Below are 23,526 nucleotides of genomic sequence, written 5' to 3' on the forward strand. Positions count from 1 at the left end.
AAGCAGAATTGTTCTAATCAAGCACTTTTGCACAGATTTTCAGATTCTATAACAAGTCAAATATCCTGGGCATGGTAATGACCCATAAAGATTATAATCTGTGTGTGCCATGTGTCACAACATTTGGTATGGATTCCTGCTGTTTTGTAAGTAGCTCGGGTGGGTGGGTGTCACAATTTCACAATGTTTATCTCAGGGCCACCACACATCACACTGACTTTCAAGAAAGGGCTTTGGATCCCTATGCAGTATCATATATATTTAATTACATGTGTGTATTGCCACCATCACTTGAATTAACATGCCCACCTGGATTTTCCTGAAGCATGGGAAAGCATAACATAATTCCCACAACACATAATATAAGGGATTCTTCACCATAGGATGTGGTGATGGCCAATGGTCTAAAAGGATGAGGCTTAGACAGATTCACAGAGGGCAAGTCTGTCAGTGGCATTTAGGCATGAACTCACCACAGAACATCTGAATTAAGCTAGTTTATGGACCACAGTTTCGGAATCTCAGACTTAATCAGATATAAATCAAAATGACTTGTGTCACCTCTACAGAAGAGTGGGCATGAACCCATACACTCTGCAATGTAAATGCTGAAGGTGCCTAATGCTGAGCCTTGTCATGGGCCAAGCAGGTCTGCATTATTCTTTTCCATCGAATGTGGATTAAAAGATTGCACAAATCAGGATTTCAGGCATAAAGTTCTCTGCAAGGGACAGCCATATTACATGACCATTCTGGATGCATCTTCTGGCATCCCATCACACATAGAATATCACAACTCGGGCTATCTGGTTCAGACCAGATATTTTTGCCACATAAGCATAATATTACAAAGTTTATATGATATACCGGTACTAATTACCCCTCTACTCCCTTTCAAGTAAAGTCACTCCATCTTATTTGCAGGTGCAAGTTTATTAAACATTTTGTGAAGAGGGAAGATTGCATTGTTTTACAATGCTTAGATTGCCAATTCTGGAAGTTTTCAAATTGCTTTAAAGAGTTCAATTATCCCCAGCAATCCCCATAGACCTCCATTTGCTTTCCTACAGTGCTTTTGCTTTGCTTTTCTTCCCCCAACCTATTTTGTCCAAGAGCTTACATTATTGATTACTTTGGGCAAAATTAATAGTGATACCTATGTAACCCCAGGTCAAATTCTGGACATAGATATTGTTGGTGCTGCAACTTTCTAAAACATTGCTCTAACTCCAGCATTACTGCTCATTTTTGCATCTGCTTTATGAAGAACTTTCAGATAAATGTAGTCTTTTGTAGTCAACTTGCTTTTCCAGGTTATTACACAATTATGTGTAATTGTTGGATAGAGAAGACATATGCATTATAATTATTTTTCTTCTACACTGTTGTAAAATATTGGAAAAATTGCAGGGTTTTTCTCTGTAGGTTCTCATTTTTCTTCCCTAATATAAATTCATATACAGTATATATTTATCCTTCTTGCTAATATCCTGCTGTGATGAAGAGCACATTCCTTCTCTGTCTTTGACAGGGGCTATATTGCCACTCTATCATACTTCTCAAGCACACCATGGGAATGTCTGCTTATATTTCACAGTGGGGTATGAAAGCTGGAATTGATTTAGCTCTATAGTGGCTATCCGTGGTCTGTAATTTATAGCAGAACCTGCCTACAATCAACCTCTCTCTAAATCTTCATTTTCTATATTTCCAGAAAATGGTCCATACTTGGAAATCTTTCCGCTGTCTTAACATTTTGTCACCAATTGGCAAAGATGGATAGATATCTTTAAAAGAACCATGATTATACATGCCAGGCATAATAAAAAAGCAAAAGCTTGCCAAAGACTTTCACAAATTTGGAAGTTTTTCTAACTATGACTATACTGAACGGTAAGGGAAGAATCCTTGATCTGTGTGGGCTTGTTTCACCCTTACAGATTTTTTAAAAAAATTGTATCGGAGTGTGCTTCTAAGCTATGAAGCATACCCAGATACATTTTTTTTATCTGCAAGGATAAAAGTATAGTCAGAGTCAGAAAAAAGTGCATTGTTTTGGATTACTTACATAGGGTGGTAGCCAATGTTTATCATACTTAGAGTAAACCAATTGAAATTGATAGAATTAAATCCACATTCAAAAGGTCTATTTTGAGAAGGCCTAACGTTGGATATGGTCACTGGGTTGTTTTCCACAGATTCAATGCACAAGTGGAACAACTCTCTCCTCTCCCCCTCCTTCCTCAACCTCCCCCCCCCAAAACCCAAACCCTGCTCTGGGAGTTGCCCCAAATCTCTGCAGCAAATTTTGGGAGAGGTGCACTGGGGATGAAAGAGAGGGAGGGGAAGTTCCATTGCCCAAGCCCACACAGTGACCACATAGCCTCACTACTGGCTTACATGTGCTGTTCAAGCACTTGTCATGGGAATCCCTGTTCCCTCTTTTAGCACATTCTATTGATCTGCAAGCCTAAACTTCCTTTTTGGTAAGAGCTGGAGCCTTAAGGTTGGCAAGCAAATAAAAGGCTTTTCCCATTAGAGAAGATTGTCAAGAAAGTTTCCCAGAGGCTCAAAGTTGCTGGTTTTAAAAGTTGTAACTTTGGCTGGCTCTCTTTTTTCCTCCCACAACAATCTTCTCTCCCCCTCTCCCTCTCCCTCTCCCTCTTTAAAAAAAAACGCTTTAAAATATTTTACTGCAAGTTACTCTTTGGTAAGCACTTGGCCGGCTTTGAAAAGGAGGCAGGAGGACTCTATCCAAACCCTCACACCACCTTCCAGAAGCTGTGCAAGTGCTTATTAGGCTTTGAGAAGGCGCCCTCCTCAGTTGCATGCCCAGTGCAACACTCACACTGTCCTAAATCCACCTCTGGTGTTGGATGTTTCTCACAAAGCTTTATGGAAAGTTCAAAAGGTTCTGGATGGGCCTCTAAAACCTGGGGATTTGGTTGCTTCTGTCTCCAAAGATGTAACCTCTAAATTGTAGCAAGCTCCTTTAGGCAAAAGTCTATTTTTAGTTTTGTGGTTTTCCTTGTTAGAATTCTAAGCACTTCTGTATATTGTGTTTATTATATCTTTCTTTTTTATGAGACCCCACTGGTCAAATGACTTTGATAGTAATCAATTAATATGAACACAGAAAGCTCCTGCTGTGCTATGCAACTTGCATCTAGAGCATCTGTTCTATTATTTAGAACACTACTTTTCACATGTTGCCATATTTTTTTAATGATATATGTGGACTAGAACTAGTTCTTCACAGTGACTTCTGGTGAGCAAATATATGCAGTTTCCTTTCCAACAATGTGGTCCATTTTGCTGGGGTGAGGGTGAAATGCCCTTCTTTTCTTAGCTGCAATGATCAATGGAAGCAGATGGGTCTGGTATGTGAATCAAATGAAATCTATCCCTGCACAACTTGCCAAGGAATGAATGCGCTTTAACCGTTGTGGCACAAAACATTGGGAGCTGCCTGGTTGTGATACTAAGCATGCCTATGAGAAATGCTAATACACATCTTTTATAATTTTTGCTTTCCAAGAATCAATTTTGGGTATCAAAATATCATTTGGACTAAACATAGAAGCAGGTTTTTTTTCTGTTATTTCCCTAACCGTTGAATAATCCACTTACACCTGCTGCCCATTCATCCCTGTAAGCCCTGTTAAAGTCAGTGGGGCTTATTTACCAAGTAAATGTGTCTCAAAACCCATTGTCAGTGGTGGTTCTACGCTGCAAGTCTAACCCCACTTATCTGCAAGAAAGCTTCATTGAAATCAATGACATGGTCTGGGTTGTGCTGTAAATCTGGCATCTGTAGGGGAACCAGACTAGCATGGCAGGCCACTTGCTGCAGCTACCACTTTACAGCCCAAACCTATACATGTGTATTAGTGCTGCCGTTTAAATTTATTAATACTGAGATGTATATATAAACATTAATATATTTGAGAAAGTTATTTGCCAAAACTTGCTTATAATGCCATTAGTATATAAATTTATAAATAATAAGTAAAAGCCACCCATGGCAGAGACCTCCAGGATTACAGGACTCCAACTACCATCAGTCAACATGGCCTACACTGAATGTAACCAAAAGACTATACCAGGCATCCCCAAACTGCGGCCCTCCAGATGTTTTGGCCTACAACTCCCATGATCCCTAGCTAACAGGTCCAGTGGTCGGGGAAGATGGGAATTGTAGTCCAAAACATCTGGAGGGCCAAAGTTTGGGGATGCCTGGACTGTACAATCTGAACAGAAAAAAAGAGATTGCACGTTCTTTTGTATTTCATGAAAATCTTTAATAAAAATATTTTTTTATTTAAAAAATGACCAATGTTCAGGGATGTGGCTGAATCCCACCCAAAAATACAAATCTGGAAGTTCCCATAGAATGCACATCAGTATTTGAGAACAGTAGATGGGAACTCCTGACTCCACCTTGTTACTAAGTCCAGTGCCACCTAGCTATTTACCTGGCTGCAATCCTAGGTGCTTGTCCCATGGAATTCAACAGGATTTTGTTACTATTCTTCTACAAACTATATAAAATGCCACTAGCCAGAGACTCGGATAGGAAGAGCCATGGCATGGGCCAGTTATACGGCAGATTCCTACATTTCTAGGAAACACAATTATCCACCTTGAAATGAGGAATCTATAAATCTGCCGAATAAATAAATAAACAAATTGGCCCCTGAATACATGTGCCCCAGGGATACATGTGATCTGGTAGCTTTTAAAGTAGGAGCGGTTCCTAGTTAATGTCACTAGTTGGCGCCAGTGATACTAAAGGCTGTATAAAAAGGTAAAGGGACCCCTGACCATTAGGTCCAGTCGTGACCGACTCTGGGGTTGCGCGCTCATCTCGCATTATTGACCAAGGGAGCCGGCGTATAGCTTCCAGGTCATGTGGCCAGCATGACAAAGCCGCTTCTGGCAAACCAGAGCAGCACATGGAAACGCCGTTTACCTTCCCGCTGTAGCGGTTCCTATTTATCTACTTGCATTTTGACGTGCTTTCGAACTGCTAGGTTGGCAGGAGCTGGGACCAAGCAACGGGAGCTCACCCCGTCACAGGGATTCGAACCGCCGACCTTCTCATCAGCAAGCCCTAGGCTCAGTGGTTTAACCACAGCGCCACCTGGGTATAAGAAGAGCCAAAGAAAGTTGCCCTTTGTTTAGGCAGCAATCTCCGCATATGGGTCTTGCTGCCCAGCGCTGACAGCAGAACTTCACAGCTGGAATTTCGCCGGAGATGGTTGAGGGGCAGGATTCTTGCTCAGATGCTTGTCCTCCTCCCTGGGCTAGCTTTGCAAATGACAAGCTGCTAAGCCTACGTTCCATCACGTCACCAGCCTGTCGCTACAGTATGTGGGTTGAGCAAACTCCCGTTGCTACTGTACTGGCATGGCAAGCCAAACTCTTGCGCGCGCCAGCAAGGCCAAAGCCGCAATGAACTGCGGCGCAGAAGCGTCCGAGTGCAACGTCCCCACAACCCAACCAGGAGGAGCACGTCGTTTGGAAAACACCGCCAACCAGAGTGGCCTCTCCCCCATTTTTCTAGCTACTTCTGCCAGCCAACATAAAGGTGGTTTGTTTATTTAGCGCCCCGCAGGGCCTGCCTGTTTCTTTCTGCCGTGGTCACGGCCTGGTTCCTTGACATCCGCCTCCCCTCAGGAGGGGAGAGAGGAACTTGCAGCAACAAGAGAGAAGAAATTGCGGAGTTTTTTCTCCCTCGGGCGGAAAGGGCGGGAGGCGCTTCCCGCTCAGCTCCACAGAAGCAGCTGCTCTCCCTCCCCTCGCTCCCCATTCATGCTCTCCCGGACGGGGGCTGTCCTTCTCCTGCCAACTCCGCGGGAAGGTTTTCCCCTCTCTTAAAACGCGGCGGAAATGTCTCGTGCCAAGTCCCTGCTGCATCTCCTCTGGACTTGCTCCATGCTGATAGTTCGCTCCAGCTTGGCTGAAGAGGAGCTCGCCGCTTTGACGCGCGACCAAGTGCCCTACTTTTGGAGTAAGTCAGCTGGACGGAGCGGCCGGGTTTTTGTTGGGAAAGTGCAGTTGCCTTGGACGGCGCTGAATGGAAAGCGGCGGCTCTTTTCTGCGCGTCTCCTCTCTCTCCTCTCTCTCTCCTCTCTCTTTCTCCTCTCTCTCTCCCCTTTGATTCCCTTCCAGCTATTATCACAGCGAGTCAGCCGTCAAGTTCCCATGGGGTTAATTTTCCAGTCCAGGGGGGCCGCTGCACGCTTGGCATCGTGCTTAAGTGGCACTGTCATTATAAATAACTTGGGTTGCACTGCAGCTGCCCAATCTAGGAATAAACCCACTGAATTCGATAGGGCTTACTTCTGGGTAGGGATGGCTAGGATTGCGCTGTTGGCCTGCAATCCTAAATAGGCTTAGGGCTCCTCCAAGCAACAATCATTCATCCTGACTTCTTCGTGCACTGATGATTAGAGTATATCTAGTTTCCTTTTTTTTTTTAAGAAATTTTTATTGATTTTACAAAACAAAACATACAGTATAACACTGTCCCTTCGTTTTCCCTCCACACACCGGTCCACTTCTGCCACCAGTAGGACCCGTGTGCTTTAAGAATCAAAGGGGTCCAATTATGAATTGAGTTCTGCTTCCCCCCTCCCTCCTCCCCCCATATCCCCCCCCTGCCACTGAGAGAACAGGTAGGGAAGAGTTATGGGGGTCTGCATCCCCCAACTCTTTCATAATCATATTAACAAACCTAAAAGAGAAAGAAAGAAAGAAAGAACAAAAGAAAAAACAGAAGAAAAAAAATTGGGAAGAATTCAAACTTCCCAGTTCTTATTATTTTAACATCTTAATTGCGACTCCCTCGGTGGTCTTCCTAATGGTTTTCCAACAAAAACTGATTACTTGTGGCGAATTTTCCAACTCAGTTTCAAATCTTAATCTTATAATATTAACTCAATCCTCCTCCTTTTTCATGCTGTCCCCCCACAGGTCCCCTCCTGCCACAAGAGGTACCTGCAGGGTAACAGCACTTCCAAGGTTCCATTTCCTCCTCACCCATCTGGGCACCCCCTGCCACTGAGTGCCTCAGAATAAGAAGAGGAGGGTGGGCAGCTTTCTGCCTAAACACCTCACTTAACCTGCAATAATTTACAATCACTTAAAAATTCTTTCCCAACCATTCTTATACTCCCTTAAGGAAACATAACTTTTTTTTCCCTTTCTTTTTTGCATTCCATTTCCTCTCCCCAAGTCTTTTTCCCCCAATTGGTTCAGCGTTTCCATTGTCAAGCCAAGATTTCGAAAACCGTCTTTCAGAGACCAAAACAATACCTTTTAACTAAAGTTTTTACCCCACACCCATTCTTTCCCAAATCCATCTCCAGACCTTTGCCCCCCTTTGCCCCTGTCCTTCCCATCCCACAAAAACCCCACTCCACATTTTAACCCTTCCAGGATCTTCAATTCCATTAGACTTTAAGTCCCTTTGTCTCTCATCTTCTTGTTCTGCTTGTTTTTCTCCCTTTTGGAGGTCATCTTTTGCTTCATCCCAAACAAATTTGTCATAGTCCAAGTCCTCTTCAAATTGTTTCTTATCACCCACAGTCTCAGAGTCAATAATCTCCAAATTTGAATTAACCTCTAAGTCCTGGACTTGGACTTCAATCTCAACTGGTGGTGAGCTGGGATGTTGCCGTTCCTTGTAAAAATCTTCCCATGACAGCAAGTAGTTCAGCACAGTCTCCTGGAAGGCTCGAGAAAGTTTTGTTTTCATACCTCTCGTAACCGCAGATAAACAGGGTGTAGGGAACAATGGGTACTGGAAAATTCCTTTCTCAGACGATCGACTCCATTTTGGCTGTTCTTTTTCTTAGTTCTTAACTCAGTCCCAAATCCATTCTTACTTCCAATTTAAGTAATTCTTTGACAATTCCAAACAATTTTTCCTGTTCACAGCAGTGCAATCAATCCACCCGGTCTTTTGACAGTTTGACAGCTTTTGACAGCTGTCAAAACGCTCTTCCCTTTAATACCGCTGTACCTCAAGGGGTGCCGGACTCAGGGGCTGAGATGGTTCCAAAAAGTCTTTTTTCCCTCTCGGATCCACAGTTTCAAATTCTTTTGTTATTCGGCTTAGGATTTTTTTTTCCAAACGCCTCCCAGTTTCCCATTAGGAAGAGACCGGCTTCCGTTTCTTTAAAGTCTCTCCTATTTTCCAATCAGCAAATTTAAGGTCCAAATCAAAGTTCCACTTACTTCTTTAGGAATCTTTAGTTTCAAATCGGAAGAATCCGCCGCTTGCCGGGTCAGGACTCGGAGCTTCGCTTCCCGGAGGCAAGATGTGGCCCAAAATGGCTCCCGCGGTTCAACCCCGCCGGCTCACGATCGCTCTATTGAGCTCTCGGGCGGCGGGGGATCCGCCAATAGAGTATATCTAGTTTCCAATGGGACCCAGGTGGCGCTGTGGGTTAATGCACAGAGTCTAGGGCTTGCTGATCAGAAGGTTGGCGGTTCGAATCCCTGCAACGGGGTGAGCTCCCATTGCTCGGTCCCAGCTCCTGCCAACCTAGCAGTTCGAAAGCACATCAAAGTGCAAGTAGATAAATAGGGATCGCTCCAGCGGGAAGGTAAACGGCGTTTCCGTGCGCTGCTCTGGTTCGCCAGAAGCGGCTTTGTCATGCTGGCCACATGACCCAGAAGCTGTCTGCGGACAAACGCCGGCTCCCTCGGCCTATAGAGCGAGATGAGCGCTACAACCCCAGAGTCGGACATGACTGGACCTAATGGTCAGGGGCCCCTTTACCTAGTTTCCAGTGAGCATTAAGTCCAATTTGTTTGTGGGGTGACTGAAGCACCTGCCCTGCTAATCATTCGTTAAACCTATACTTTTCAATGAATTTCCCCACATCACTTCCCTAAACGCAAAAAGTTATCTGCCTTTTTAAGTGGGTTTGCTGTGTTTAAAAAAGATAAAGGTAAAGGACCCCTGACAGTTAAGTCTGACTCTGGGGTTGTGGCGCTCATCTCGCCTTACTGGCCGAGGGAGCCGGCGTTTGTCCGCAGACAGTTTTTCTGGGTCATGTGGCCAGCATGACTAATCCGCTTCTGATGAAACCAGAGCAGTGTAAGGAAACATCGTTTACCTTCCCGCCGGAGCAGTACCTATTTATCTACTTGCACTTTGACATGCTTTTGAACTGCTAGGTGAGCAGGAGCTGGGACCGAGCAACGGGAGCTCACCCCGTCGCGGGGATTCGAACTGCCAACCTTCTGATCCGCAAGCCCTAGGCTCAGTGGTTTAGACTACAGCGCCACATTAGCTGTGTTTAATTTACTTTAATCGCACAAATCCAAAGTTCTGATCTGTGTTTGAAACCCTCCTGCAAAATAGTGATAGCCTGGAGGCATTCCTAAGTACAGTAGACAGGAAGCCCCATTGAGTTTCCTATTTAATAGGTGTATAGTTAAAACAAAATGAAAAAATCCTTCCAGTAGCACCTTAGAGACCAACTAAGTTTGTCATAGGTATGAGCGTTTGTGTGCATGCACACTTCTTCAGATACACTGAAACAGAAGTCACCAGACCCTTATGTATAGTCAGAGGGTAGGGAGGGGTATTACTCAGAGTGAGGTTGATGGACTTTCATTTCATGCGGCTCAATGTGGTGCCTTCCATAGTTCTAGTTACAGGTAGTCCATCAACCTCACTCTGTTTTGACTGCATCAGACCAACACAGCCAACTACCTGTAACTAGTACTATGGAAGGCACCACATTGAGCCGCATGAAATGGAAGTCCATGGAAGTAAAGGATTTTCATGCATTCATTCATTCAATCTATCTATCTATATATAGTTAACTGGGAGTAAGACCCATTGCACTCCCGTGGTGCTTACTACTGAGTAGACATGAATTGGATTGCACTGTGTATGTCTTATCACTATTATTGATAATAATCCATTCATTGTAATGAACTGAAATGGAGCTTTTTTTGTTCTAGAAAAAGGGATATTTATTATCCAAAGTGACTCCCTCAACACATGTGTTAAAGCCAAGAAATCGAAGCTCATCCTTGAAGACTGCACTCAGCTTTCGAAATACATGTTATGGAAATGGGGTTCTAAACAGCATCTTTTCAACATCGGCCGAAGCACTTGTCTAGGACTCAATATCAGCAACCAAGAGCAGCCATTAGTCATGGCTGAATGCAATTCAGCTCAGCATTCACTGTGGTGGAGCTGCCTTGGAAAAGGGTTGATTGGTGCATCGCAGTACAAATTAGCACTTGAGAGTGGCAAATTTGTTGTGGCAAAAAGAAATTCAACATATGGATGGAAACAATTCCTGTCTCTTGATGGGGATCTTTGTGGACATGCATTCAAAGGTAAAATAAATATTTGCTTTCTTTACCTGCTTCCATTAATATTACTGGTAACAGTTTTTTTTCAAAACAGCATTTTACAAGTGACTAAAATAAACAGAAACAGGATCCAATCACATGGGTTAAGGAAAGCCATTGTTGTGTCTGGCTTGCAAGCAAACACACCTTGAGCCAACCATTCCCATATTATGTGGAGAAGCACTCCAAAGACCGTTTCTTGTGTGTTATTATGTGTGCCATGAGTTTGATTTGCTGCAAAGGGCTCTCTCTCTAGGCTCTTTTAACAATGAGTCCGTAAGTGACTGTGGAGGCCAATTCTGGATCCACACGTCCTTCCACAGTGGGGACATTGGTTTCCAGGTGGGAGTTGATCACAGTGTGGATTTGCCAAGCGTGCCTTCCTCTTTGCACATTTCTCCCTTGCGTCCTGAGTTCGAGTGTCTTCAAAGCCCATGACACCTTTGGTAAAGGCTGTTCTCCAACTGGAGCGCTCGCAGGCCAGTGTTTCCCAATTGTCAGTGTTTATACTACAATTTTTTAGATTTGCCTTGAGACAGTCTTTAAACCTCTTTTGTTGATCACCAGCATAACGCTTTCCATTTTTAAGTTCGGAATAGAGTAGTTGCTTTGGAAGACGATCATCAGGCATCCGCACAACATGCCTAGACCAACGAAGTTGATATTGAAGAATCATTGCTTCAACACTGGTGATCTTTGGTTCTTCCAGTACACTGATATTAGTTCGCCTGTCTTCCCAAGGGCTTCGATCTCTCTCTAGACTATCAGTGTGATACATTTCTCAAATATTAATTCAGTTCAAAAAAGCAGCTGTGCTCTAAAAATGTTGTTTAGCTTGCTAATTTCAAAGCACTCCCACAGTCACCAGTTTCTATGTGCTTATGCTCCTAATTCTCAATCTATTTCACATGGCTAAGCCCAACAATTACTGGGCTTACGTGATACTTGTTCCAGTCATGCTCCTGTGTGAAGCCTGCAATTCTGCATTCACAATTACAAACCTATTTATGAATCAATAATCTGCACAGTTTTGTGCTCGATACACACCACGTGTTCTGATGTTGCAGAAAGACCACCTGTGAGTATAAGTTTTACAATAAATATATACTTATTGTCTCGGGGTCAGCATTTAGCTATTTGCAATGCATTATAACTAGATGAATGACCGAATAAAAATGCTGTAATATCATGGCTCGGTGGTGGAGCATTTGGTTTGTGTGCATAAGCTCTTCAGTTATCCAAGTAGGGCTTGGGTTAGACCCCTGTCTGAAACCTTAGAGAGGTACTGCTGGCCAATGAAGACAATACTTACGGTCTGAGTCTGTGTAAGGCTGCCTCCTATGTTCTGTTGCAAATCAAGTTGTTATTATCAAGACATAATCCATAACAAATGTTTGAGGGCGGAGGGGAGATGTATAAATTTGATAAGGAAACAATGCAAATAGATGGCTCTTGTTTTTTAATGTTAAAATACATTAAATTTGGAGGCTGAATGAATTTACACTGGTATAAGTACTGTATATGACATCTTGACAAAAGGGCATCATTTGGATTTGATGGCTTGTGGAGTAATTTCTAATCCTTAATTATCCTATGATGGTTGTAGTAATGCATTTTAAAAGGCCAAGTCTACTGCTCCCAAATAAAAATATGAGTGGATGTCCTGGTTTAGTAAGGTAACTCTGGCATTCTTTGTCCATGACACATACATAATAATTTTTCTGCAATTTTGTCTTGCTACTATTAAAAATCAAAAACCATGAAACTAAAATAATGACAGCAGTTGAGAATCTTTTCTAATTGTAAATGGATGCATTTTTGAAGCAGTTCATTGTCACTTCTGCTATTCTACTACATTATAATATCAAGAAGAATGGAAAAATAAATATAGTTACAGTAACTCACAGCCTTGGTGATGAAAATCTTGCATTATTGACATTCGATCCTAATCCCAAATGCATTTATTCTGAAGTACTACTGATTTCAATAGTGTGATTACTATTCCAAATCAAAGGACTGCTGTGATACCAGATTTGGGGGAGTACAAATTAGAGGGCTTCCTATTGTTTTCTATATTCTTTTTCTAAGTGATTTATCCTCAGTATTTTATTTCATGCAGAGACATATACCCTGTTGGGAAATTCCCATGGCTCGCCTTGTGTTTTTCCATTTAAATACAACAATCAATGGCACTATGAGTGCATCAGAGATTCCAGAGAAGATGACTATCCCTGGTGTTCCACAACAAGTCAGTATGAGCAAGACGAAAAATGGGGACTTTGCCCAAATTCTGGTATGTGCTCATGTTCTTCAACAGGTAATGAATAACAAGATACAGTAGTCACATCTTACATGCTACATTCAGCATGTCCCATACCTTATAGCAGGGATCGCCAACTTGGTGCCTTCCAGATCTTTTTGGACTTCAGTTCCTATTATTCATGACCAATGGCTTTGTTGGCTAGGATGAACAACTGAAGGGCACCAGGTTAGTAAAAGCTGCCTTGTACTATCATAAAACCAAAGTGAGGAATTTCGCCAGCATTCATCTGCTTTCTTTCTCTCCCTCTCTCTAGTTGGCCACTTTCAAAGAAAGAGTATTGGATTACACTATGCTTGCAAGGACAACACTCACACATGATCCAGCCAAAGTTAAGCACTTGCACATCCCATTCATTTCACTGGAAGAAACCAAAAGTGCACACTTCCCCCACTGAAATCAGTAAGATTTTCAAGTGTCAATGCTTACTTTTTCCTTTTGCTGATACAATATTTTTAATTGTTATCATAGCAAGGGAGATGAACTTCCGATGCAACACCACATGCTCATTTCATTAAACATTTTCCATAATTCTACATGAAAATATAAACTTTTGACTCCATCAGATCAGATTCTATTCCTCTTCCTCCTCCCAATAATTCATTAGTCTTCCTGACAACATGGAGAGAAGTTGTTGTTATCTTTGTATGAGATTTGTTATTTTCTAAACCATTTCCATCAATATGCAATCATAAGAGCTATTCCTTACATCTTAGGTTCAAGTATTTAGCAGCCCCATAACAACCTGGCAAGAAAGTTACAACTTTTGAAAAGGAATTCCCACTTGTTGTTTTTAAAGAACCAACCATGTTTTCCTTATGTGCAAATACAGCAGGATTCCCGTCTCTTTCCTGTCTTAATCTAGAAGATAGAAGAAAGGGGAGGATTTTTAAGAAGTGAAGAAGCTTTGGAGTGCACCTCGGATATAAATGCCCTAGGAAAACAAATGTTGCATTTCAACGGTGTCCCCTGCTACAGTACTTGCAAATTGTATCAATTTATTTATTGTTGCAGTTCTTACTAATCTGAGGGTTTCATTGTCCATAGCTGCAGTTGCCACATCATGTAGCAATTCACTTCTAAACAAAAGAAATGTTACTTAATATGCACCTCTGTCTACTAACTCTACTTATGTGTCTATTGGTCAGTGGAGATCAGACCAATAAATGGACAGTGAGAAAGGAAAGATGGGGAAGTAAATGTTTCGTTAGATCCTGCTCACCAATTCAAATCACTGTTTGCTTAATTGTTAAAACTCGTATTACTCACTGACATTATCAAGACAGGAGGGATTCAGTCCTATGTGTGAAGTTGATTTTCCTTTTCCTTTTAAATTTCAGAGTGCATCCTACTTCCTGATATAGTTTTGACACCAGAACATTGAAAGCGAATTTGTAATAATATCGTCCTAGCAGTAATTTGTAATAATATCGTTCCATTTGTTCATTTGGTGTTAATTAAGCTAGATTGTTATCTCAGAGTGTTATCTTCTTTAATTGCTTTGTAATATCATGCTGTTTTTAACTGATTTCTTTCTCTTTTTTCACACAGAGACTGGCTGTGACATTTTTTGGGAGATGAACGCAGACACTCAGATCTGTTACCAATTCAATCTTCTTTCTGTTCTCTCTTGGAACGAGGCACGTGTTGCATGTCAGGGACAAGGAGCAGATTTGCTAAGCATCACAGATATGGCAGAACAGAAGTATATTAGTGGTCTAAGTGGTAGGTTTGAAACCATGTTTGTGAGTGAAACCTTTCATTTGACTCTGTCAGCGGCTAGAATAGGAGAGCTGTCCATTTCACATTTCATCCTAGTTGCTCTAGCCCCATTTGTGCAAAATTCATTGGTCCAGTTCACATGTAATGTGAAACCATAGTTTAACACTACATGAATGAGCAGCAACAAACCTCGGGCTCACATACTCCTTCCCCTCTCTTCCATGTTCAACCATTGCATGACCCTTCCTCTGCTCTCTACCATCCTCTTCCTGTTTTCATGTAACTGGAGTTTCTGTTATGTCTTAACTGAGAATTCTGATTAATTTAACATAGTTTATTGAATCAACTTGATCCTGTTTTGTTTCAACAGTGCATAGTTTAAAGTAGCCACAGTTTGTCCTTTTCAGGCATAAAGAAAAACCACAATTAGCTTGAAACAGAAAACAGATGCTTTCAATCTCCTGTTAGGGGGTGAGGGAGTACACAAGCTTGAAGATCACTGTTGTTCATTCACATAGCAGTAAACTATGGTTTAGCATTATGTGTGCTCCCGAATGACAGGTGATTCACAAAGAGGCATAGCTGTGCTTCTCAAACTTTTTCAACCAGCCTACTACCACCCCCAAACACCCTAAACTGCACCTACCTTCCAGATTCCCCTCTCCTACAACCTTGTTCAGCAGACAAACTCATGGAGAACTTTGTGCTCCATATCATAGGACATGGGAATCATCTTGCTCCTTGTCTACTGCACTGGATGTGTCCTGGTCTTCCTATATGTTGGGGGCATGATAATAGGAATGAGCCCATGCACTTGGCGGAAGACATTCATTAGTGTGCAAGAGGATCTATAGTTTGTGATGAAATAATATTAAAAGTTTCAATATGACTGCTCCTACTTCCCCTTCCACTATTAATCCCACCCTCACCCTGCACACTCTTTGCCTTTCCTTGGTTGGAAAGGCTGACAGCAGCTAAACTTACTAATACCAGGAGAGAGGTTAGCTTAGCAGTACATGTTCAACTGGAGTGATGAGAGGAAGAAGGAACTACTGTACACTTGTCCCACGTAGGCAAGGAGGCAGTGCCATATTATCAAACAGGCAGAGCAGGCATGGGCCTATTGGCCCCACACCTTTTAGGAGCCCCAGGACAACGAATCAAAATAATATTGATTTGATCTTGAAAGAAAATTGCAAAAATATATTGAGAGATAATTTGCAGGGGGGGGGAGCCTAGAGATTTCAACTGCAAGGAGGCTCTATCCAAGTGTTTGAAATCAATGGGCTCATCCCTGTTACACTGCTTGGCATCTTGGGATACCTGGGCATGTCCAATAGAGTTGAAAATGATTCTGGTTTCCTCTGGCAGTAATGAATGCAGAATACTGTTACCTGTACCTCCTGCTGATGTCTCATTCTCCCTAGTGGAAGGTGGAGAAAGTAACCCACCAGCTTGGGTATTCAATTCCTGTATAAATTCGGCAGTACTGAACTGGTACCTGAATGTCAAGCTAAATCTCTTGTTACACTGTAGAACAGGTGAGCACAAAGGAAGTTCTCCTCTGGACAGGTTTAAATCAACTGGATGGAGCTGCTGGCTGGCAATGGTCAGATGGAGCACCCTTGGCGTTTGTGAACTGGCAATCAGGTACGCAGATCCTCTTCCTTGGCTCTATTATAACACCAGGATTCTATGGCTATTGCAACTGAAATCAAAATACAAGCTGGCAATAGTATTTTCCAATCTAAACATTAGAAAGACCAGGAACTGAGTTTTCTGGTCTCCTGATTACTGGTAGATGCAAGAAGTTTATAAAGATGCAATAAATTACTATCCAACAACTCAAAGCTTAATGTGTTTGCTAGATTTCCTTGAAGTGCACAGACAATTTTCATGCTGAAATATTTGTCATTTTATATACCATAACAGAGTGGCAAGCACATAACATTTTTAACTGTAACTGTTTTAGAATGCTTAATTCTGTCCATCTATTCATCCATCCATCCATCCAGTAGTTTGGCAATGGACAAACTACAGGATAGATAGATGAATAGATGGATTGAATTTATACCCTGCCCTTTCTCTCGAAGGAGCCCAGAGTAGCAAACACATCCACAATTTTTTTTTAAAAAAAGCTTTTTAAAAAAGTTGCAGTTAAAAATGTTATTTAATCCACTGACCTCAGAGTTGCCAGGAATAGAATTTTTGAGCCACCAAACTAAAAAGAGCCAGTGTCAGACCTGGGAGAGACCAGGGTTCAAATCCACACTTGGCCGTGAAGCCTCACAGGGTTGTTGTGGGGATTAAATAAGATGGGGAAGAACCACCTTGAACTCCTTGGAGGAAAACAGTTGGATGTAAATTCTACTTAAAAAAAAATAAAACAATACAATTAAAAATAAAATATGGGATAAAGTAAGTGGTGCCACTTCAGGACACCATTGGATGGAAGGCTAAACTTGCAACGAAAGCCATTGAGAATCATGCCTGCCCAAGTGTGGTTCTGTTCCTTGGTCATCATTCTGGACTTGGAGAATCTTGCTGATTGTGGCAGAATGTCAGGAACTGGCTTTGAGATACAGAGATATATATGAAATACCCACTGCATATTGTATTGTACTGTACACATGGTACTAAAATAATATTCTGTTTGCAGATCCTTCTGACAGCTCTCTTGGGCAACATCGCTGCAAAGTGTTTAACTCAAAAATACAGCAGGACTGGCAAAGTTACCCATGTGAATCTGGATTACCATATGTATGCAAAAAATATTTAAATGCTACTGAACACGAAGCATTTGGTGAGTCTCTAACCAGCAATGTAATTTGATCTGTGAGGCTTTTTATATCTCTTTCTACTTTTAATAAGGGGGACATATGTATTCCACATCTTGGGCTTCAGGCAGTTTAAGTGTTTGGGAATTACAAGATGTGCTAAGTATGCCAATTGAATTCAGGAGAAAGGTAGTTTTAAGTATAAATCATTGTTCAGAGTCCCTTTGTTTGTAAATTGGCATATAAGCTTTGAAGGCAATAGAACACTTAACAATCCCACTTTTACCATTCTGAGGGCAAAAAGCGTACCTATCTCATTAGATTTTAAAGAGGAGAAATTAGCTCTTCAGAAGAACATTTTCTGCATGTAGTGGAGAATAGAATCCCATTTATTCCTTTTTTATCATTTCATTGTGCAGGAGTGGGAAACCTCCAGTCTGCAGGCCTCTTAGCCCCCCCCGCCGCCGCTGCCGCCTTCTCCTTTCACCCGTTTCTGCCAATCCAAGCCCATTTGCCCTACATCTGATAAAATAATACATAATACAACTGATCAGCAGTGTCGGCAAAGGTCCCTGCACTAGGCTTCTCAAGCACCAACAATCAACTGAGTGGCCCTTGGGAAGCACATTGTGCCGATGTTGGGCTTCACAAGTGCCGATGAACCAATTGATCTTCTGTGCTTTGCAGACTGCTTTGCTCACAGTTTGACTTCGAACTGTACAGGCTGCATCAGGTCACATTGCGACAGCATTGTGATGCCACGTGATTGACAGGAGGGCAGTTTTGCAATTTGCCTACCTGTCAGATTTGGCCTACAGGAGAAGATATGGCAATAAGGATCTGGCCAGTTGGCCAGATGCAGTTCCCAGCCCTGTCAAGGTGGTGTTATTATAGATTATAGTCCAAGGATCGCCAGTCTTTTTGGACTAGTAGGTACAGTTAGACTTTTGAGAGAGTACTGCAACAATCACCAGTCAAAAAATGGCTGCCAGTGGAGAGCATGGCAGAACACAAAATTAGAAGGGATATATTTCTCTCCCCTGCCCAGCCCTAATTTCATCCGCAACATTTTCTTTATTATATTAGGGCAGAGGTGGGCAACCTGTGGCCCTCCAAATGTGGCTGAATTACAGCTCACATCACCCCTGACCACTGGACGTTTTGGCTGGGGCTGGCAGGAGTTGGAGTCAGCAGCATATGGAGGTCCAAAGGTCCTCCACCCTTCTGTTAGGGTCTTACTCCAGAATATAGACAAATGGAGCTGAGACTTGTTGTTAGTAATGCATTGGTCGTTAATGAACACTATTTACACAAAGTACTCAGAAGTATGCCCTATTACATTCAATGAAAGGTAACAGTATAGGTAAATCAGTCTGTTTCTGTTTGACCCATTAGTCTACATTAACCTGAAGTTTTAAAAAAATCTGTATGAAAACCCTATTTATTTATTTTTTAACTCGTCTATTTTAAAATCATTTTGATACTTTTATTGAGTGAGAACTGCATTGGAATGTTCAGGAAGCTCAAAGGTTGATGGGTAACTGTAGTGGCAGTCTTTATTTATTTATGTATTCATAAAATTTAAATGCCACTTGACTGTAAAAGAACCTCAAAGGCTGGAAGGTGTGGTTTAGGTCAGATTATGTCAGAATTCACAAAGATTCAACTTCTCGAACATTCTTAGGGCAATTTTATTTTCTTTCTTTGTGGGGTGGGTGTGCTTACACATGCATAAATATATTCATATAACACATTTTTGCACTGTAGCTAGTTCTTGGTAGGCAAACATGTTCTCTTTTCTTAAAAACAAGAAATAGTGAAGAGAGCTATTATATATGTGCATGTATATTGCATAAATAGATTTATGAGGACTAGGAAAGAATTCATTTGGTTAATATAGCCTTGTTTCTGTACATTTTAATTGAAAAGATTCGTGGAAATTTTATCCTACCGACTGTGACTATAATTGGTATCCATATAATCGCTACTGCTATAAACTTTATAAAGAAGGAAAAAACTGGAATGAAGCTTTGCTTTCCTGCCAGGATGATAATAGCACACTCATTAGCATAACCTCTTTGGCTGATACAGAGATGCTCATTAATCTTCTTGAATATGGTGAGTCCTCATAGTTAATGTGCACTAAACATTGGTTTAAGGTACAGACAATTTTCCTTTTAAAGACAGCCACACTGAATTCCTTTCTGTCAAGTGTGAAAATCCAACCCAAAGTTGATAGGAAAACCCCAATGGGGGCCAGTGTCAGAAGTTGGCATCATCAGGAAGTTGCTAAAGGCTTAGGGCCCCAAGATGGCGTACCTGCGCTAACCCCTAACCTGCAGCTCTGGAGCAATAGCAGTGTAAGGAAGAATAGCAGTGTAAAATGTTCAAATACAGTATGCTGAACTGGCTGGCTGGTCTGATAAGAGAAAACGGAGATAAGGAATATAAGGAAGAATGCACAATGTTTATTGAATATTTTAAGAACCAGTATAGACAAATACATAGCTTAGCAGGTCTTGAGTAAATCCAACAGATAACAAATTGGATGGTTAAAATGATATGGATTACGTAGAAAATGATATGGAGTAGTAGAAAAGCAAAGGAACCAGGAAAAGTGTGGAAGGGAAGTCATGTGGTATATGTATGCATGCTGTATTTCGTATGAAATTGTTGGTGGGACAGGGGAAGGGGAGGGAGTTAAATATGCTCTCTGTTCCTGTTTTTGAAAATGCAAATAAAAATTAAAAAGAAGAAGAAGAGAAGAGACAAAGAGAAAGAGAAAGGGAAGGGACATTTATTATTTATTTATTTATTTATTTTTATTTGTGCTCTCTCTCTCTCTCTCTCTCTCTCTCTCTCTCTCTTTCTCTCTCTAGATATATTAAAAAATATTATAGCAATAAACTGCATAATATAAGCCATTTAAATTACATTCATAAAACAAGCACAAAATAAATCACAGATCAATACATCAGCAAAACTGAATTACCCCTCAGGGAAATCCTGGTATGTATGTGTAGAGGGAGATGTGTGATTGGCGTATGTATGTGACTTTGATCCTGCCTCCTTTTGCCTTTGCCCACACCCACGGCTGGCAGGTGAGCCTTGGAAGGTTACTCAAGCGTGAATGTGGCCCTCAGGCTGAGAAGTTTCCCCGCCCTTGTTCCAGGCTGATGTGCTGAGTTCAAAGCAGGAGGAGGAGGAGTTTACCTGCATGTTAGGACAGAGCCTAGGGCTCAGAAGGTCGGCGGTTCGAATCCCCATTGCTCGGCCCCAGCTCCTGCCAATCTAGCAGTTCAAAAGCACGTCAAAGTGCAAGTAGATAAATAGGTACAGCTCCGGTGGGAGGGTAAATGCCGTTTCCGTGCACTGCTCTGGTTCGCCAGAAGTGGCATAGTTATGCTGGCCACATGACCTGGAAGCTGTACGTGCGGGCTCCCTTGGCCAATAACGCGAGATGAGCGCCGCAACCCCAGAGTCGGTCACGTCTGGACCTAATGATCAGGGGTCCCTTTACCTTTACCTTTACTAGGTTGCAAAAGAGTAGTCTGACTAAAATATGGGGACAACTTTGTGTGTGTTTTTTATTGTGCTGTCGAAAATGACCTAGTATGTCCAAATCATCTTAAAGTGCGCTTAATTGTATACTACAGAAAATGTGACAGAAACTTGGCTTGGACTGAGCAGTCATAAGACCCCAGCTGAGTTTGAATGGTCTGGTGGATCTCCGGTAACCTTCACTTACTGGCACAAACAAGAGCCAAATGTCCATCAGGGGGGAAATCAACTTTGTGTTTCAGCTGAGCAATATGTATGTTTTATTTATTTTCTCTTTTTTATATAAAAATAATAATATTTTGTAAATGTTTCTGTCCTAGAAGTGGTGGGGTTTGTTTGTGTGTGTGTGTGTGTGTGTGTGTGTGTGTGTGTGTGTGTGTTGTTTTGCTGCATTATGTGTGCAGAAGTAGAATATTCCAAGAGCTCTATTTGCTTGATGATTCTCAAATAATATAATGACTGCTCTCATGGCACACAGCAAATCATAATGGAACAACATTCGCCCACGATCATCCTGTCTATCCAGTCCAAACATGTGTTAATAAGACACAGCTCTCCTCTCCTTAGGCTGTTTGATAACCCTTCTTCCCCTGTAGGCCCACTGGTTTTTCAGTTCCCTTCTTTCCCCCTCCTGCACTGTCTCAGGGCTTTGAGTGCTCTGCCTATCCTTTTTTTCAGAATCATTATTCCTATTTCACGTTTCCTGTTCTTAAGGTTTCTAGTTTCTTCTCCTAGTCTCATAACCTTCCACTTGGCCACTCAGTTTTTCCCTATCCTCAGGCTGTAGATGAGATGTCCCCTGAGATAAACTTTTTGGAAAAACACAATTCTTCACTGTTTGTCTTTGACCCGTTACAATATCGGGAAATACTTCAGAGTAGCTCATCAAGCCCTTGAGACAATTCCAGAGGCAAATAGGTAGAATAAACCAGCAGTGGAAGCTAAAATACTATTGCTTTGACATTTATCGTATTTTATTTAATACATTTGTTGTGTGTGTGTGTGTGTGTGTGTGTGTGTGTGTGTGTGTACACATACACAGATTAAGGTCACACCTAACAAACATTTGCTAAGTCAAGTAGAGACTGCTCATGCACTTAACAGTATGAAACTCTATGGGGGATCTAAAAACGCTAGCAGAATGCGCAACTTCTACTTGTAACTGAAGCATTTTAATATTCTATTAAAAAAAACCACCCACCACCACCACCAGTTTTTCTTCCCATGTATGAATAAGCCCATTGAGCTAATACCCCCCCCCCCGAAATAATGACATATTTAAGCTTCATTAATTTTTCCTGTTTGTTTTTAACTAGGAGGGACGCTGGGAAGTTAAAAGTTGTAAAGACATATATTTTTATATTTGTAAAAGAGCAGGAACTGTTGGAAATCTCATTTCAGAGGAAGAATCAGGCTGCCCAGAAGTAAGTCTAAACCAAACAATTATGCCTCATTTAAAATAGTAAATATTGGAAGTGTTTGAATATATCTGGATAGGAATTCAAGCATATTTAGAATTTCACACCTTTCCCCAATTTGCAGTCTAATCTTATGTATGTTTATTCAGAAACAAATCTTCCTGAGACCAATGGGATTTACTTTCAGGTAAATATGCATAGCACTGCTTCATTAACAAAATACCATTCTCCAAAACAAGTTGTGTTGCTATAGCTCAGGGGTGGGCAGCTTCTGGTTTGCCTCCCTGCTTGGCCAAGCCATGGCCACCTGCCCTAAACCTGAAGTCCTATATGATATCATCATATATGATGTTCAGGTGGAGGGCAGGTAAGTTCATGGCTGAGTCAAAAACAGGTTTGCAGGCACCACTGATCGATCACCTGATTGGCAGGCTTTGCCATGCACTTTGAAGCCCTGAAGCAGAATCACTGTAAGCATGTTGGAGCGCTTATGGATTGAGGTCATGAAGTTTTCCTTTTGTGGGTCACTTGCTCTGTCAGAGATTTTGAATGCAGTTCTTCTAACTTTCTACATCAAAAGGCACAGCACTTTGGTCGACCATCTGTACAAATAACAACTGCTCTATGGTGTTTCATCTTGCCTGTGGCTTTTGTAGAGGAATGACAGGATTGAAAACAACTATTTCTTTGACATACTGAATTAATTTTCTTACATCCTTGTGTTAACCTTCTATCCATACATGGGCACCAGGATTAATTGGCTATTAAATTCCCTCTTTCAAAAATTATTAATTTATACCATTTGCTTTCTCTATTTTGGGGTGTGTATATGAAAGTTGTCTATAAATATACAGTGGTACCTCGTGTTAAGAACTTAATTCTTTCTGGAGGTCCGTTCTTAACCTGAAACTGTTCTTAACCTGAGGTACCACTTTAGCTAATGGGGCCTCCCCGTTGCTACCGCGCAATTTCTGTTCTCATCCTGAAGCAAAGTTCTTAACCTGAGGTACTGTTTCTGGGTTAGCTGGGTCTGTAACCTGAAGCGTCTGTAAAGGTACCACTTTATCAGTGTTGTTCTTCAGTGACCATTTAATATATTGAAATATTGAAATTCAAGACAACTGAGGCTCTTAGAAGTACCCAGTGAGACACAGGTAGCCATCATAGAGTATAAATAATTGATTTCTCACCTCCATGTTTATATATGCTGATATGCCCTTTTGCCTAGTCTTTGAATATAAAGTTAATGTAAAGGGTCACATACATTTTTGAATGGGATGATAAAGTTTAACATTCTGGAAGTTAGCTGCTAACTTTGTGAGACCATTTGGAGCAACACCCC

General features: G+C 41.6%; 1 protein-coding gene across 1 annotated transcript in view; it reads left to right on the forward strand.

The window, feature by feature from the left end:
* Positions 1-5,743: 5,743 nt before the first annotated feature.
* Positions 5,744-23,526, forward strand: part of PLA2R1 (phospholipase A2 receptor 1) — a 58,428-nt gene continuing 40,645 nt past the window's right edge. The window contains exons 1-9 of the mRNA XM_060280151.2: positions 5,744-6,013; positions 9,988-10,371; positions 12,506-12,679; positions 14,258-14,431; positions 15,965-16,078; positions 17,088-17,231; positions 19,135-19,323; positions 20,862-21,019; positions 22,083-22,190. Coding sequence (XP_060136134.2) covers positions 5,893-6,013; positions 9,988-10,371; positions 12,506-12,679; positions 14,258-14,431; positions 15,965-16,078; positions 17,088-17,231; positions 19,135-19,323; positions 20,862-21,019; positions 22,083-22,190 — 1,566 coding nt within the window. The 5' untranslated portion in view covers positions 5,744-5,892. The remainder of the gene's footprint in view (positions 6,014-9,987; positions 10,372-12,505; positions 12,680-14,257; positions 14,432-15,964; positions 16,079-17,087; positions 17,232-19,134; positions 19,324-20,861; positions 21,020-22,082; positions 22,191-23,526) is intronic.

Source organism: Zootoca vivipara, chromosome 1 (assembly GCF_965207765.1).
Source record: "Zootoca vivipara chromosome 1, rZooViv2.hap1.1, whole genome shotgun sequence".
Lineage (NCBI taxonomy): Eukaryota > Metazoa > Chordata > Lepidosauria > Squamata > Lacertidae > Zootoca > Zootoca vivipara.